Source organism: Leuciscus leuciscus, assembly GCF_965113295.1.
Source record: "Leuciscus leuciscus genome assembly, chromosome: 20".
Classification (NCBI taxonomy): Eukaryota; Metazoa; Chordata; class Actinopteri; order Cypriniformes; family Leuciscidae; genus Leuciscus; species Leuciscus leuciscus.
Genome location: NC_138744.1, coordinates 6,318,802 through 6,334,718, shown reverse-complemented (window position 1 = coordinate 6,334,718; position 15,917 = coordinate 6,318,802). Strand labels below are relative to the sequence as shown.

The window sequence follows — 15,917 nt, the reverse complement described above, 5'->3', positions numbered from 1 at the left end:
AGCGTTCACTTTGTCCAAGGTTGAAATTTCTCTCTTCTGGTGGGCAAAATAACTAATAATGCCATCAGCAAAAAGGGAAGAACATCACAAAATTCACTGTATCATAAATAATCAATAAATCAACTGACTGTGAACCATAATGCCTTACCACTTTACAATGTGAATTTCATCTAAACCTACTTGGCTATCACAAGTTTGATGAAGCTGAGAGAAAAAAAAGCCTCAAAGTTTTTTTTGATGAAAAAAAGCTTTTCTGTAAGTTTCTTCCCACTGTACTAAAAGAGACATGAAAGCAGTTCATAGCAGGCAACATATTCAGATAGCAATTTTTGGTCAGTTACATCATTCATAAAGGAAAAGACTTTAAAATCAATGGAAAGTTTCACTGGGTGGCTTTTTCATTTTTCTTTTTTTGCACTTCCTGAACCTACAGGGGTCATATACTGTAATACTACATACATATTTCAAACAGGATGTAGGATTTTCCTCTGGTCACTGAACAGTTATATTAGTACGGCATTACTGTAGTGAGTTTTTGCAATACTAATACAGAATAAACTGAGCAATTCCAAGAGGGTCCTCACACCATCGGTGCTCGGGCACTAAATAGCAACAAACATGATATATACACACAACACCATAAAAAAGAAAATCCCATAGAACTGATATTCTCCCACAGACTCATTAACCCTGTCTCTATGCCGCCTCCTCCCCCCCCTACTGGTTCCCACACTGCTCTCCGAGTGCAAGATTTGGGTTAAGTGCCAACAGGCTCCGCTTCAAAGGGACTGTGGAAGCGAAGAGCTGGTGTACTGTGGCCTCCAACCAGCGCTCTTACAATAATACAAATATACAACCATATACATTTCCCTTATAGGTGCTGGGAGAAAAACTTTTTGACACTACCAGTCGAAGGTTTGGATGCACATGACAGAATTTATGCTTAAGATCTTAAAATCCTTTTGATTGCATATATGCTTAAAAGGAGAGGTCATTCAAATTTTTTTTTTTATTCTGCTATCATTTACTCACTTTCATGTCATTTCAAACCTATATAACTTTCTTCTGTAGAACATAAAAGGTGTCCTGGGCCAGTTGCATAAACTGTTAAGACTAGTCTTACAAGTTAGTCATCCAATTTTATTCTTTAAAACTGTTCATAACTTTTTAAAGTCAGTAACATAAAAACGTAGATTGGTCTAATTTGACACCGAACAGTAAGACTGATTACCCCTAACTAACTTCTAGTTGATCATACTAGTTCTTAAGACACAGTCTTAACATAATGGCTATGTTTATGCAACTGGCCCCAGGTTACTTTTTTCCATTCAGCAGTAAATAGTGGCTATTTTTCCACCTTTTTCCTGATTTTGAATGACGGGAGGTGCTTCCGGTTTGGGGAACTTCCACTCAAAAAGACTGAAACAAATCATTTCTAATAATAAGGTGGCGCTAGAAATAATCCTTATAGCCAGTTTGACTGAATGAGCTGTGAAATTCCCTACATCAGAATATCTGTGGCAATATTCAGTTGCTGCATTATTTTCCTCCTGACTATTTTCTCTCTCTTTGTATTCCGCTATAACAGTATGAAAAATTACAACATATACTTTGCATTTGTGGTCTGCTCTCTCCTGATTTAATTTACGATATATCCCATTGATAATTAACTGGAATGCACTAAGAATCTCTCTTTTTCTCCCCAAATCCTCACGTTTCTTTCCAGGTTTGTTTTCACGGATACTTTAAAATGTAATTGTCTCCCCTTTTCACTTTTTATCCCTATTAGCAGTGTTTACTAAAGCATTTCTAAAGCAGGTAAATGCAGTATTTGTCAAAATGACAGAAAGAACTTTGAAATATTATCACTCAATGCTAAAGATAATGAACATTTTTGATTAAAGCAACGCAATTACATAATATTACTACAGTGATATTTAACACGTCCGTAATATTGCTGTGGAAATAACTGAGTTTTTGGGGTTATTCATGGTCTGTTGTAGTAATTTGTTAAAGCTTTTACACGTTTAAATTCCCTTTTAATGTTCAATGGTTGAAGGGTGAGTGGAATAATGTCACTTCATTGTACCAGAAAAAAAAAAAAAAAAAAAAAAAAAAAACGTATTACTGCATTCATAGAGCAAACATTTCACTGATTGTTTACAATTTAACGGAAGTTACTCACATAATTTGTGCAAAGCGTCACGGGGCATAGGAAAAAGATGGATAGAATATTTAGATTTCAAATGTAATAGATTTTACATTTATTATATTATAAGAAAGGCCTGATAATTAAAATAAGAAAAAGATATAATACAGCAAAAAACACAACTGTTCGAAATTTTGGAGTCGGTAAGATTTTGTAATGCTTTTTTTTAAAGAAGTCTCTTATGCTTATCACGGCATAAATGTCTCTAATGCCTTTTTTAATCGATTTAATGCATTCTTAAAAGTTAATTTCTTAAAGTCCCCCTGTGGTCAATTCATGAATATGCATATTAGTCCCCGCCTCCACCCCACATCACACCAGCTCAGACAACCTGTCCCACTCTGTCAACTTTAAGTCAAGTCAAGTCAAGTTTATTTGTATAGCGCTTTTCACAATACAGATTGTATCAAAGCAGCTTCACAGTATTAAATTAAAATAATACAACAAAGTTTGTTTCAAGAGGAATTTATTGATTGATAAAATAAAATTAAATATCCCCAAAATATCCCCAACTGAGCAAGCCAAAGGCAACAGTGGCAAGGAACCGAAAAACTCCATCAAGTGACCTAATGGTGTCCTAAAACTCCATCAGGTGACCTAATGGAGAAAAAAAAACCTTGGGAGAACCCAACCCAAGGTACTACAACTTTACTGTAGTAAACACTACACAATGGCAAGTAGAAATACTGGTTTAATTCAGCCATTTATGTTTGAACCAGAAACTGATTCAGAAGAAGATGAGTGGATGAGTGGAAGAGTGAATTATAGGGTCGTCTACAAATCGATGTATCAGAATGGTAATGCACTTTAGCCTATTTATTGCTCTCTACAATGTCGGACACATAATGGTAATTAATATGATTAGCCTTTTGCTCGACTACGTTATCAAACAGCTAATAATGTGCTGCTAATGTTACACAAACTATGTTAGCATTTGCCATCTCAGTCTGCCTTCTGAAAATCAGTATCCTTTGAACACGCTTAGAAACGCTCTGAACAACTTAGAACGTCAGTGGAGAAAGGCATATAGTTCCTCATAACATTGTAATATACATCATATACATAATTAACCCCCTATATTTCTAAATGTACCCAATTTTTTATAATCAACAGAAAAATATACCGGGATCTTTGCCTGCTTCAGAGCATAGTTAATGATATGCTAAAGCCCGCCCGCACGATGACGTGATTGGTCACGATAGCATTTGTGACGTAGAGAACAACTGCAATTTCAAACCGTGTTTTTGAGACTGTCTTTGGTTCACTGCAGCTTTAAGGAGAAAATACTCAGCAATGGTGTTGACTTATGAATTTGCACATGGTTTGTCTTAAAGCATATTAAAAACACCACATAGACTTAAAGGGTTAGTTCACCCAAAAATGAAAATTCTGTCAGTAATTACTCACCCTCATGTTGTTCCAACCCCGTAAGACCTTCGTTCATCTTCGGAACACAAATTAAGATATTTTTTATGAAATCTGAGAGCTGTCTCACTCCTCCATAGGCTTCTAAGACATTATAACTTGCTGGCCCAGAAAATGTATTAAAAACATCGTTAATATAGTCCAAGTGACTCCAGTGGCTCAATCTTAAGTTTATAAAGCAACGAGAATACTTTTTGTGCGCAAAAAACACAAAAATAACGACTTTATTCCACTATTCATTTCCTTCTCTCTGGGCCTCGAGTTTTTTCACGTAGTGTTTTAGCGCAGCGCGTCTTTGTTGCACGTCACACGTAGGCTCACTATTGGGCGACGCTGGTCATGTGTGTGATGCGTGTGACGTACAACACAGACGCGCTGCGCTAAAACACTACGTGAAAAAACTCGAGGCCCAGAGAGAAGGAAATGAATAGTGGAATAAAGTCGTTATTTTTGTTTGTTTTTTGCACACAAAAAGTATTCTCGTCGCTTTATAAACTTAAGATTGAGCCACTGGAGTCACTTGGACTATATTAACGATGTCTTTAATGCATTTTCTGGGCCAGCAAGTTATAATGTCTTAGAAGCCTATGGAGGAGTGAGACAGCTCTCAGATTTAATCAAAAATATCTTAATTTGTGTTCCGAAGATGAACGAAGGTCTTACGGGGTTGGAACAACATGAGGGTGAGTAATTACTGACAGAATTTTCATTTTTGGGTGAACTAACCCTTTAAACAACATCAAAAACTGACCCCAAACTTTTGGACAGTAGTGTACACACATAGTAAAGACACTTGCCTGAGAGATGGTCGTAACACTGCACCTGTTTTCCTGCTGAACAAACATTTATCTGGTTATGATGAACGCTGTATAGGTTTCTTTGAATGCACTCATGAGAAATTGGTATTATTAATAAGGTTAGGTTTAAAAATAGAGACAGTGGGAATGCCTATTAAAAATGTATAATAGTGATGATTATCCCGTGTGAAAGGTTAAGGGCAGTGCACTGATGAAGCTGAACACGCGAGATGTTTCTGTTAAACCTTTTTCAAATACTATTTTGCTTTATATACGGTTTTGAGAAAAAGTGAATGTTGGTGAACACATTTATTAAGGATTACATTCTGAATTCTGCAAACATCCTATTTGTGACTGATGATCCATTATTGATTGGGTGAAGTGTAAAAGCAGTAAAGAACGAGGTCCCTTGATGAGCACTGCTGGCACAACACCTTCTATGCCTTTTCTTCTTTTAAAGCTTAAACACCCCACTGGGAGAACACACAACCACACAACAAGACACAAATAGATCAGGTGGTTCACTTTGTCCTTGGATTTGTTGAAAGCTCTAACCACTACACAAACAAACAAATGTCCTCAAAAAATAATAAGCAGGATTTATTTTTTTTTACACTTTTTGCATACCTTTGTATATAACCCTTCACGTCTTGTTTTAACCCCATAAAGGCCACTTTTAAACCTGTGTTATGATTCCCTGCTCTAGAGCTGAATTGTGGTGCCAAAGGTATACTTTGAAACAATGTGGTGGTATGGTGAATTGTTTAGCAACAGACAACCAATCATAAATGCATGCATTAAATATTTTCGCACTGTGTACAGCCACATAAGCTTTCACACGTTATTGTTTCAGTAGATATTTCAGAGACAGACTTTCTTTTGTCAACAATAAGAGTTGATTTAAATGCAAAATTTCCACAGATGGACAAGCAGTTATCAAAACAAGTTGTATTAATTCCAAGTGTGTAAAGCCCAAACATCTACAGATTACCTACAAAAATAATGTCACAATAACACTATGGGCAGCCAAGAAAAAATATTTAGGTTAAAGATCCATCATAATCCTCTCATCTCTTCAACATGATAGTGTTGTTTTGATAGCCATAGCTCCGTTGGTTTAATTCCAATGGAACAAGACATGGAACATATTTAATCCCAAAAATAATAAAAACAATTTCCCCCAAGAACAGTCTCAAGAACTGAGGGATCCAAAAATCATCTTGATAAATCTTTCACCTTTTGATCCAAGCTTCCTATTTTGCTAACAAAAAAAGGCCTAAAAAAAAAAAGGCCTAAAAAAAAAAAAACCTTCTTTTGTCAGCTCCATGAACTAATGGATATTGCCCATAGACTATATATAAAAAAAAGATGGACAGCGTGTCTCCACTTTCTTCTAAAATGAAGCCAAAATGTCCCAGAAATGGCTGTTGGCATCTTGCGGCGATTACGTCATGTGGAGCTCGAGTCTGTGCAGTAGTGATCGTGAGGTGGAGCTGCGGTATCAAGGTCCCGCCCATACTCCTACAGACTCAATTGCAAACACTTAAATATACATCAGCGTGATAAAAACTATCCAAAATGGCAGAAACCATCTTTGGAAAAAAATTATTTGAAGTGTAATTGGATTTTTTAGATTGACTTTTTAGATACAATTACATGGAGAGGGCAGGTTTATGACCTATACTGCAGCCAGCCACAAGGGGGCGATCAAAATGTTTTGGCCAAGTGGCAACCTTCCTGTCTCTGTCTTGAAACCAACACTGAAGTGACTTAAACTGCAATTCATCGACAGGCCGCTAGAAACAGGCTGCAAAAGAGAGTCAATCCCAGAAACCCCCCATGTTAAAATGCCCAACTTTACAGCAGAAAAAAATGTGTTTCCAGCCTGGTGCAAAAAGTGATTTTGGTCTATATAGTTAATTTTGCCCTTCATGACAACTGTGAGGGGGGTGATTTTTTTTATATTACTCATCTGTTTAAAATATCAAGCCTTACATTTCTGAATAATTAAGGGCATGGCCACTTGAGTGACAGGTGGATTGCTGCTGCTGTCCCTACTAGCCGTTTGTCTGCTGTCTGTTAGCCGTCACGTCACCTCAGCTAATCCCGCCTTTTTGCCCATTTTCGTTTATCCGGGAGTGGCACGCGGTGACGCGCTGCCAAGATGGCGACGGCCGGCTCCGCCAACTTTTGGCTTCAAAAATGCTCTACACTACGTCCATATTTTTTTTACAGTCTATGGTTTTGGCTTCACTTTTCAGGACGTGTGTGACATACTAGCAATGCCGACGAAATTGAATAATTCCCTACAATATGGTATGCAAAAAACAGTATGACAAAAGTATGTCCGAATACATAGTATTAAAAAAATAGTAGGCGAAAAGACCCCAGATGACCTACTACTTCCCGTGAGGCCACAGGAGGGGATTTATAAATGGAGGTGAAGCAACGCTGGTGGGTCACGTGACAGTAACAACATGGTGGATGTAGTACATCCGAATTTTATTCATACTACCCATATTCATACTATACAGAACGTACTTTTTTAACGGTCGTAAAGTAAATTCAAATTTAAATGTAGTACCTACTCAGAAAGTATGTGATTTTAGAGGCAGCGTTGGTCACAACACCTTAGCAAATGCATAGAAACACTCTTGTAACCACCTTGCAATGCCCTGGCAACCACCCAGATATGCTCGGTTACCAAATAATAACAAGCTACTATGTAACATAGCAACAAGAAAAAAGCCACTTAGAGAACCTAATCAACCCTGGTAGCAACACTCTGGTAACCACCCAGATGAACCCAGAAACCCCATAGCAACGTCCTAAGAGCCACAATCTAATAACAACCCGACAATGTCCTGGCAACCATTCAGAACCCTTTAGCAACGGCATAGCAATATCCTGGCAATCACCCACAACACATTGGCATGGTGGCAATGACGATTTGGTTTAAAAAAATTTTTTTTTTACTAATTCATATTACCTCCAGTATTAAGAATTCGAATTATCAGATGCATGAGGTATGAAAACAAACTACTTTGTTCAGGAGTCCTTTTTCATTGCCAGGTAAAAACTCTCTCCTAATGTCTTTCTCTCAGATTTATATTCACATATAAACTCACGCACTACTAAGACGCAGTATATATGCAAGATATATAATAATCCAGTTCCTGCATGAGGCCAGAGCTAAGACCCTCCTCCTGTTTCTCCTATACCTACTTCAGCGCTTTCATTTCCCTTTATTCAAGTGCCATTAGCGCACTGCTGCTATTCCTGGATCTGGACAGGCTGGAGCTTGGATCATACAGGCTTATGTGCTGCCAACCAGAGCAGAACTAAACTGTTTGTGCAGCCCCCCTCCCCACCATTAGCAGTGGCCCATCCCCCCGTCCGTGCTCCCTCTCAGCTCAGCTGTGCTCCATTGCTAAACAGCGGACAGTGTTTTTATCTCATACACACTCATGTTGACTTGTGCGAGAGGTGACACATTAATGCCATATCAACAGATTACAGGAACATGATCGCTGGCTCCATGTATCTATTGACGAGCATGAATCACAGCACTTTGGATTAGCATGATGATCAATGATATCCCCTCGTTCCATTTATGTACCAATATGCTGAGCAGAAAAATGGAAACAATATGAACATAGGGTGTTCCTTTGGTTCAAGTGGCCCTGCACAGCATTAGCAATGCCAAGGTCAAGAGTTCAATTTCCAAGGAGCATTATATGTATTTTGGGGGTTAGAAAGATTTTTTTTTACTGTTTTTGAAAGTAAAATCTCTTTATGCTCATCAAGGCTACATTAATTTGATCAAAAATACAGTAAAAGAGTAATATTGTGAAGTATTATTACAAATAACTGTCTTCAGGATTCTTTAATGAATTTCAAAGGAACAGAATTTATTTGAAGTAGAAATCTTTTGCAACATTATAAATGACTTTGCTGTGACTTTTGATTAATTTAATGTGTCCTTGACTCCTTGTTGAAAAGAGTATGAATTTCTTTAAAAACAAAGAAAAAGTATTGACTGCAATCATTTGAACGGTATTGTATATGTATATTTATACGTAAATGTTTTAAATAATAAATTACACATAAATGACATTAAAGGTGCATTGCGCAAGTCTCTGAGTTTTTGCAGAACTATGCCCCCTCTGGCGGCAAGCGAAACTGCAGCCAGAAGTGTGCACGCTCACGGACAAAAGTTTTCTTTTTTTTATCTTACGTGGAGTTTGCGTTGGTGTTTGAAATGAACTACAAGCCGGTCTCTTAGAATCCATCTTCTACGGAGAATGGCGGCGAATACACAAACCTGCCAGACAGCCAGGTGAGCGTGCCGTGAACGCGCATGACGTCACACCCAGTCTAAAATTCCGGCCCGAATCCCTCTTATTTATTTTACTTTACAGGATTATAGAGACAATCTCAGTGATCAGAGAAGGGCTCATTCAGCCCATCAGGCAATTGTTTAAGCATGTATGGGTTAGAAAACGGGTATTTTTAACATGAAAAAGTTGCTTAATGCACCTTTAAAAAAATATATACTGTACATATATAGTTTTCTTTTTAATGCATTGCTAGACCATTTTAACCTATATTGATATAGCAACTAGATTCTATTTACACTAAGTGAAAACAGCATATTTTATTAGCAATAGATGTTATTGATAACAAATTTTAAAAAATTCGATCTAATTCTTCAGTCAAGAAACAAATTCCTTCTGGAACTAGCTTGTAGAGAACAAAAGATGACAGATCAGCAAGGACAACATGGTTCATATGAATCATACCAACCAATCAGAAACCTGTCAGATCCAGATGTCAGACTCAATGCCAATGAGAACGGGCTGATACAGGCAGCCAAGTGTGCTTTAGCTGTGGCATCAAACCAAAGATACAAAGAGGTGACAACCAGAAAGGACATCAAATATAAGAGAGACAGCGAGAGAAAGAGACGGTTATGATGCTCCTACCGCAGACTATAGAACAAATACGACACTTGAGTAGGAATAGAACACGGTACACACTGCAAGCTACTCGTGGCACATGGTACACAGACCATTTACTGAATAGACACTTGGCAGAACATTGAAGAGTGGAATCTCAATATTGGACTGTAGGAATATTGCAGTCCAATTTCAACAGCGCTACTGTTAAGCAGTGCTGCGTTCTGGCAAAATGTTGAGGAGGAATACGGGAAGAGTAAAACGAGGTGTAATTGCTCCAAAATGCCAACAGCACAGGCCATATGTACATTAAACCAAAAAATACACAGTCATTTTTCCATATACAAATACCACAAAACAAATTAAACAGATCTTTTCGTCCTGCGCGGTGCAGTCTGATTGCCAGCTACATAAACAGATGCCTATTTTAACTCTCACTAAGTCACAGACTGACTGAGAAAACAATGAAGTCCATTGTTATGTAATGCACTAAAGCTTCTAATGAAGAGTTCAGATAATTGGAAACAAAGGGAATGAAGATAATGAGACAATCAAAGCACAATGGCATGTTTGTCACTCTTTGTTTGGCTAAAGGGCATTCAGCCTTGGTATATGCAGGTTATAATAGTCAGATACTGAGGACGGTCAAATAAGTTCACTTCACATGTGCACATGCTTTGGTCTGCTATAGCAATAGTGGCCAGCTTTCTTTTCCAATTATGAAGTATAAATCAATAACAAAACCTTGCTAACAGCACTTCCTTAATCCACCAGGAAGCAAATGTAAATCAAAATGGCAGTTCTGAGCTTTAAGCATGTTTCCCAGTGTTCACATTGTTGTAAAAATGAGCTATTGAGATATAATATAAAAGGACATTAGACAGAAGAATAAGATGACAAGTCCACAGAAAAGCACTTAAGTCTTAAACTCTGACTTATTCATATTTATTTTTACAGAGGCAAATCCATAAGTCCTCCATCGGGGACAAGGGACAAGGCATCAAGTGAACTTTTTTTTATCTACTGCCTTCCCGCCATGTCTTAATCATGCAGAATCTGCTGGAATATTTCTTGCAAAGAAATCAACACACATACTCTCTCTGGTCTGCAGGCAATTCCATGGAAACTAGAACAATTCCTAGGAGCCATTTGCAAAGAATATGTTTTTTATTGTATTACACTGCATTGCTTTCCCATTGTTTTTCTATAGTAAATATGCCCTAAACTGATGTCTTTAAATGCTGTGATCGCATCTTGCGTCTTTTTCAACACCTTGCACATGACACAGTGTTCTACACTCAAGTTAAAACGCGTCTCAAGACCTCCCGTTTTTTTCTGTATCTCACGTTTTTAAGTGCAAAAGCGCATTTCAGGGGAAACAGGCCCTTACATTTACATTGATGTACACTCACAAGAGCTACTTTGCATTCATTCTATACATTTTTCATAAGTTTAATAATGAATCAAACCTATTACGTTGGCATTGCTAACTCCATGTTCTACTGAACACAACTCTGTCACACTAGTCTCATGTTCACAAGTACACTAGTCTTATGGATGTTAAGTGTGTATTTTAGCAATTGTGTCGAAGTCAAAGTCATTTTTCATCGACAGCATTTCATGGTGAATGTGATTTCACCAAGTTGATCTTTATTGATCCTGGAATAACATTCCAATCAGGTTTGAGGGACAAGTTTACAGTTTGTCAAGTTTAGGCTTACAACCAGGGTTAGGCGCTTCTACATCAGTGTTATTCACCTATCATTTCCCTCTGATTTTAGGGAGAAGCTATTATATAGGTAGGGTGAGGTTTGGGGGTAGGGATAGGACTACATTTTTGGACAGGAATGTTTTTCTAGGATCAATTAAATATGTTGATCCAGGAACATGTCTTACTTGGCAAAATCACAGTGACCAGCATTTCATACATGCTGTATTGAACCGAGAAAAACAGTTTATTAAACAGAAATGGTAAATGGCCCTTGTTCTTGATGGAATTTTGACCTTTGGCAGACCCTGAACTAAAGTTAATTCCTCAGCTTCAAAAACAGAAAAAACTGGCTTCAATATTTGGATAACTTAGAGCAGTGATAAATAATGCAGTGACTATTCTCCTGTTTTCTCAAAGCACTCAATCAAGTAGACTTTATTTCTCACTCTCAACAGTGCAAGTTGTTTGTTTGAGATGTAGTTTTACTAGATTAGCTGTAATTGGGAAAATGGAGAAACTAACCTCTTCATGCAGAGAATGGACCAAGAGAAGACAATAACATGGGATAGGCGATGGAGAACTGGGAACTGCTTTCCTTCCCCTTTACCCCTTGCCTCCACACCAGTGAATCGCTGGCCTACTTTCACAGCTTCCATTTTTAATGAGTTCCTCCAACACCCGCACCGGAGCTCACCAATCAACAACCTGTCACATCCACAAGAAACCCACGTGAAAGTAATTGTAATAAATATTGAAAGACTACTGGTTTAGTGGCCTCCAGACATGCCAACAGCTGGTTCCCAGCTCCGGGTCCCTATGAAATTTATGGAAATGCAATCTGAGAACAGTGTGATATCTGGATAAGTATACAGTGTATTTTATTAAGGAATACGGTTGACCTTTAGAGCTCCAGATGTGTGGAATAAAGTCGGTCTATCACTTTGTTTTCCTGATTTTCCTACATGCAAGAGTCTTGAGAAATAACCAAAATCAGATTCACACCAATGCAACTGATAGCAACAGGGTAGTTCAAGACAAATGAGGCAATAAGAAACATGGTGAATTAACAGGCCGCGCTAAAACGAAAGACATCACACTTACCTTTACACATGTGTTCAAGCTCCTGCTGGAAGCTTGGCATTGGATCCAACTTTTCTGCAGGCAGGCTGGAGGTCACACCTGTGCTAATAATGCGTCAAAGCACAGAACTTCAGGGCAACCTCTCCAGGAAAACATTACACAGCCCCACAATGTTCTTTAGCTGAGAGGGTGTCATGTTCTCGCTCTAACCCATCAAAAATGAAAGAAATTCGTTTTTCTGGGAGGAGCTTGACGTGTTCACAGAGCATGACTAAGGTGTTGAGTTGGAAAACTAAACAACAGTACAATGAGTCATAAACAAAAACAGACCATCACAAGCTTATCAATGTCTGGTGTTTTAAACCATTGGAATTATAAGCAAAACTAAGGGTTCTGTATTGTAACTGTATTGTTTCATCTGGCCATGCGACTCTGAGATACATGGCTTTGGAAGGAAAGGAGGGACAGAAATCACTTGTTTTGTGCATGAGACGTTACTATTGCAAAAAAAGAAAGAGGAAAAAAAGGTGGTAGTAGTCCTAAAACTCTGAGCAGAGTTAGCTAATCAAGGTCTTACTAGGCATACTATATCAGGGGTATCTAATAAGGCTATGTCCAAAAGCTGAAAAATTACGCCTTTGGAGGATGCATTCCAAGGTAGGAAGGCATCAAGGCACGTCCAAATCCAATGTTAGCTTCACTTCCTGTCCCCTGAGATACCTTCATCTGATCGATTTTTGAAGGCAGCATAGATGTATCGCTTCCTATAATGTCCCAAAATCTTTTCATTTCATTTCGTTTCATTCTGTGACAGTTAATCAAGATGGCGTCTGAAAGTTGCGGTTGGTGGTCAGTTTCTTATTTCTAGTGAGACATTATTATTATAGGAATTAAATATTTGCTTAGTTATCACCTAAGCTCACTCTATTTTGTTGTAGATCACTTAACCGTTGCGCTGCTCCAGAAGCCAGTCTGAAATCGGTTTCATGAGGTACCTTTCATACCTTTTGCGCAAATGCTGCCTGTGCTGTCATTGCCTGATAGGGCAGCGAGGCAACAAGCCAGCTGCTTAAGCTTTTGGATGTAGCCAAAACCTGCTCCTGGAGGGCCACTGTCCTGCAGAGTTTAGCCAAAGCCACTTGAAGTCAAGCCTGCAACCTTAGTCGAATTTGGATTAGTCTATTTTTAGAGTTTACACCAGGGAAATAAATGCTGTTTCATAAAAGACAATTGTGCGACAGGTATGATTCAGTTTACGGCACGTCTTGTTCATTTCTATAGTATCCACAAACAGTGACTGACTGTTGCACAACTGAACGCAATTCAATGACAACACGGCTGTAATGTGATTTGTTATCAAGGTACAAGTCATCCAAGTTATCCATTATGCTTTTTTCCAATGGTAGAGCCACAGACTCCCGTATTTCCCAATAATAAGACCATCTCCGGTTTAGCTCCCACTTGCCTCAACATACCTGTCTGGAAGTTTCTAGCATGTTTAGTAAGACCTTGATTAGCTGGTTCAGGTGTGTTTAATTGGGGATGGAGCTAAACTCTGCAGGACAGTGACCCTCTAGAAGCAGGTTTGGACAGTCCTGTTCTAGTTCAACCGTTCCAATGTTTTTTTTGTAAATTAGTTTTTGGTTAAAAAAAAGTTTGAGGTAAACACAAACCCAAGATATTTTCATTTTATTCTACAACCTAAAATACATTGGTGAATGTATGCTAACATTGTTAAATAGGACTACATCCCATGGCCAGATATGTCTTGCCATTCAGCCAACATTACCAAATTGGTTACTTTAACAAATTGACCTTAAACTCCAACATTTTCCAATGATCGTCAACTTTGTTGAGTAGCATTAAGGAATCCCACGAATGCTCCAGAGCAAGTGGCTAAGAGTGTCTTAGGCTGTAGAATCTGATGTTTAGTAAGACGAATAAAACAACTAATTAGCACACTTTCATGCAAGCAATAATTGGTTCCCTAAGTGCTCTATTAAACTACTAGACAATGATGGTTGGTGGAGTGTAATAGTTACAGCCTATGGCTGCTAACTGTAAGGTTTCTAGTTCAAATCTGCAAAGATTGAACCATATTACAATTGACCCCTTGAAAATAAAAGTAAACAAATCTACAAAACATAGTCATGTGCACAGCCAGATAGAATCTGCAATCCCAGAACATGCAAAACGTTCCACAGATTTAGCAGGATGCCAAATGCCCATGGTGCAAACACAGAAGGTGCCTAATTAAGAGGTTGTTGGCAGTCTGGTGGCACAGTCCCACTTTTGCTCCTTTCAATCTGAAAGATTTACGCTTGCTTCTCTGATTCAGCGAATAAACCCGCTCAAGTCTCTCAGAATGGAGCTGAGATCAAGACCATCCAGAGTAGAGACTCGAATGTGAACTCGATGACCCTCGAGGTGCATATTTAAGGTCATGCACATGGAACTCAACACAAGAAATGCTGATTAGGGGGTAATTAATTTTGCGTAACAAATACAGTCGCAGCTCTGTGTGTCTAGAGAGGGCGGCTACCGTCTCAGTAATTCTCCCGGTAATGGAGTCTCCGCCGTTAGATTTGTCGGAGACCTTGCTTTAACATTCAATCTTTAAAGCACAAAACAGCCCCTCCTCTTCAGCTACTCTTCATGCAGAACCATGAGACCTGTTACCATGGAAACGTCCTCAGAGATAGTGCGGGTGCACAAACATGAAATGCTTAAATGCCTCCATCAAGCACGTATCGAACTGAAACGATGGTGCTTGGAATACAAGGGAAGTATCCTTTATATTCGATTGAGAACGCACGGACGCCAACTGTTTCTGGCAGCCCAAGAGATTGAGCCATCTGTACATCACACACAGGCTGTCAATGTTTGTTGTTTTAATTCAAAGTCTTTACAATTGGGGCTTTTGCAGTTCCACAGGGAGTAACGCAAAGCAATCAATTTGAAATTCAGAAGACACCGAAGAACGTACCGTACATTTAGCCTTCAGTACTAGCTGTAACTGTAAACCAGACAGGTTTGATCAAAATCTGGAGATGCATTCGGTGCATTCAAGGTACACAGCATTCATGTTTCCTGGGAATCAACCCTCATAAACTTCCAGGAACAAATCATAGCATTATTTGAACATAAACGTGACTAGCCGAAGATGGGCTTTGCAAAGCTGTCCTCGTTCCTTCCGTGCAGCGACACCGCCTGTGGCATTGAGCAGAGCACCCTCTTTTTTTACTCACACATCTCTGGATCTGCCACCATGGTTACGGAGGTGAAGGGTGAAGACTGATGGAAGAACACACAAGCAAGAGGAGGTGAGGGACAGAGGCGGAGAAAGAGAAGAAAAGAACCAGGGCGGAAAATGGAGTCATAGAAGAAGCGGAAACGTGCTAAAAAAAACTGGGGAAAACGAAATCGGTTGAAAAGAGGGAGATGATGAGAGAGAAATGAAGTGACAAGTTCGCTTGAGCGGCTGTGGAGTGACCTCATCGTTTCATCTGTGATGACAGGGCTACTGCAGCTCAAGAAAATAAGTGTTAATTTTGAAACATTTGAACGAGTGGTCGACCAATACGGGATTGATGTGTTATCCAGAAAGCTGGGGGGTTTATATACGTTATACAATTTAAAGCCATCATGACATTTGACCTGATTTACTTACTTAATGCACATTTCTGATCCGATTATGCACAATTATTACAAAGAATTAACTCTTTATACCTCAGACT

The 15,917-nt window shown here is 38.8% G+C and overlaps 1 protein-coding gene across 1 annotated transcript in view; it reads right to left on the bottom strand.

Annotated features, from left to right (window-relative positions):
• cspg5a (chondroitin sulfate proteoglycan 5a) overlaps positions 1 to 12,521 on the bottom strand; it is a 44,633-nt gene extending 32,112 nt beyond the window's left edge. The window contains exon 1 of the mRNA XM_082148896.1: positions 12,202 to 12,521. Within this exon, the coding sequence (XP_082005022.1) occupies positions 12,202 to 12,241 (40 nt within the window). The 5' untranslated portion in view covers positions 12,242 to 12,521. The remainder of the gene's footprint in view (positions 1 to 12,201) is intronic.
• Positions 12,522 to 15,917: the final 3,396 nt, after the last annotated feature.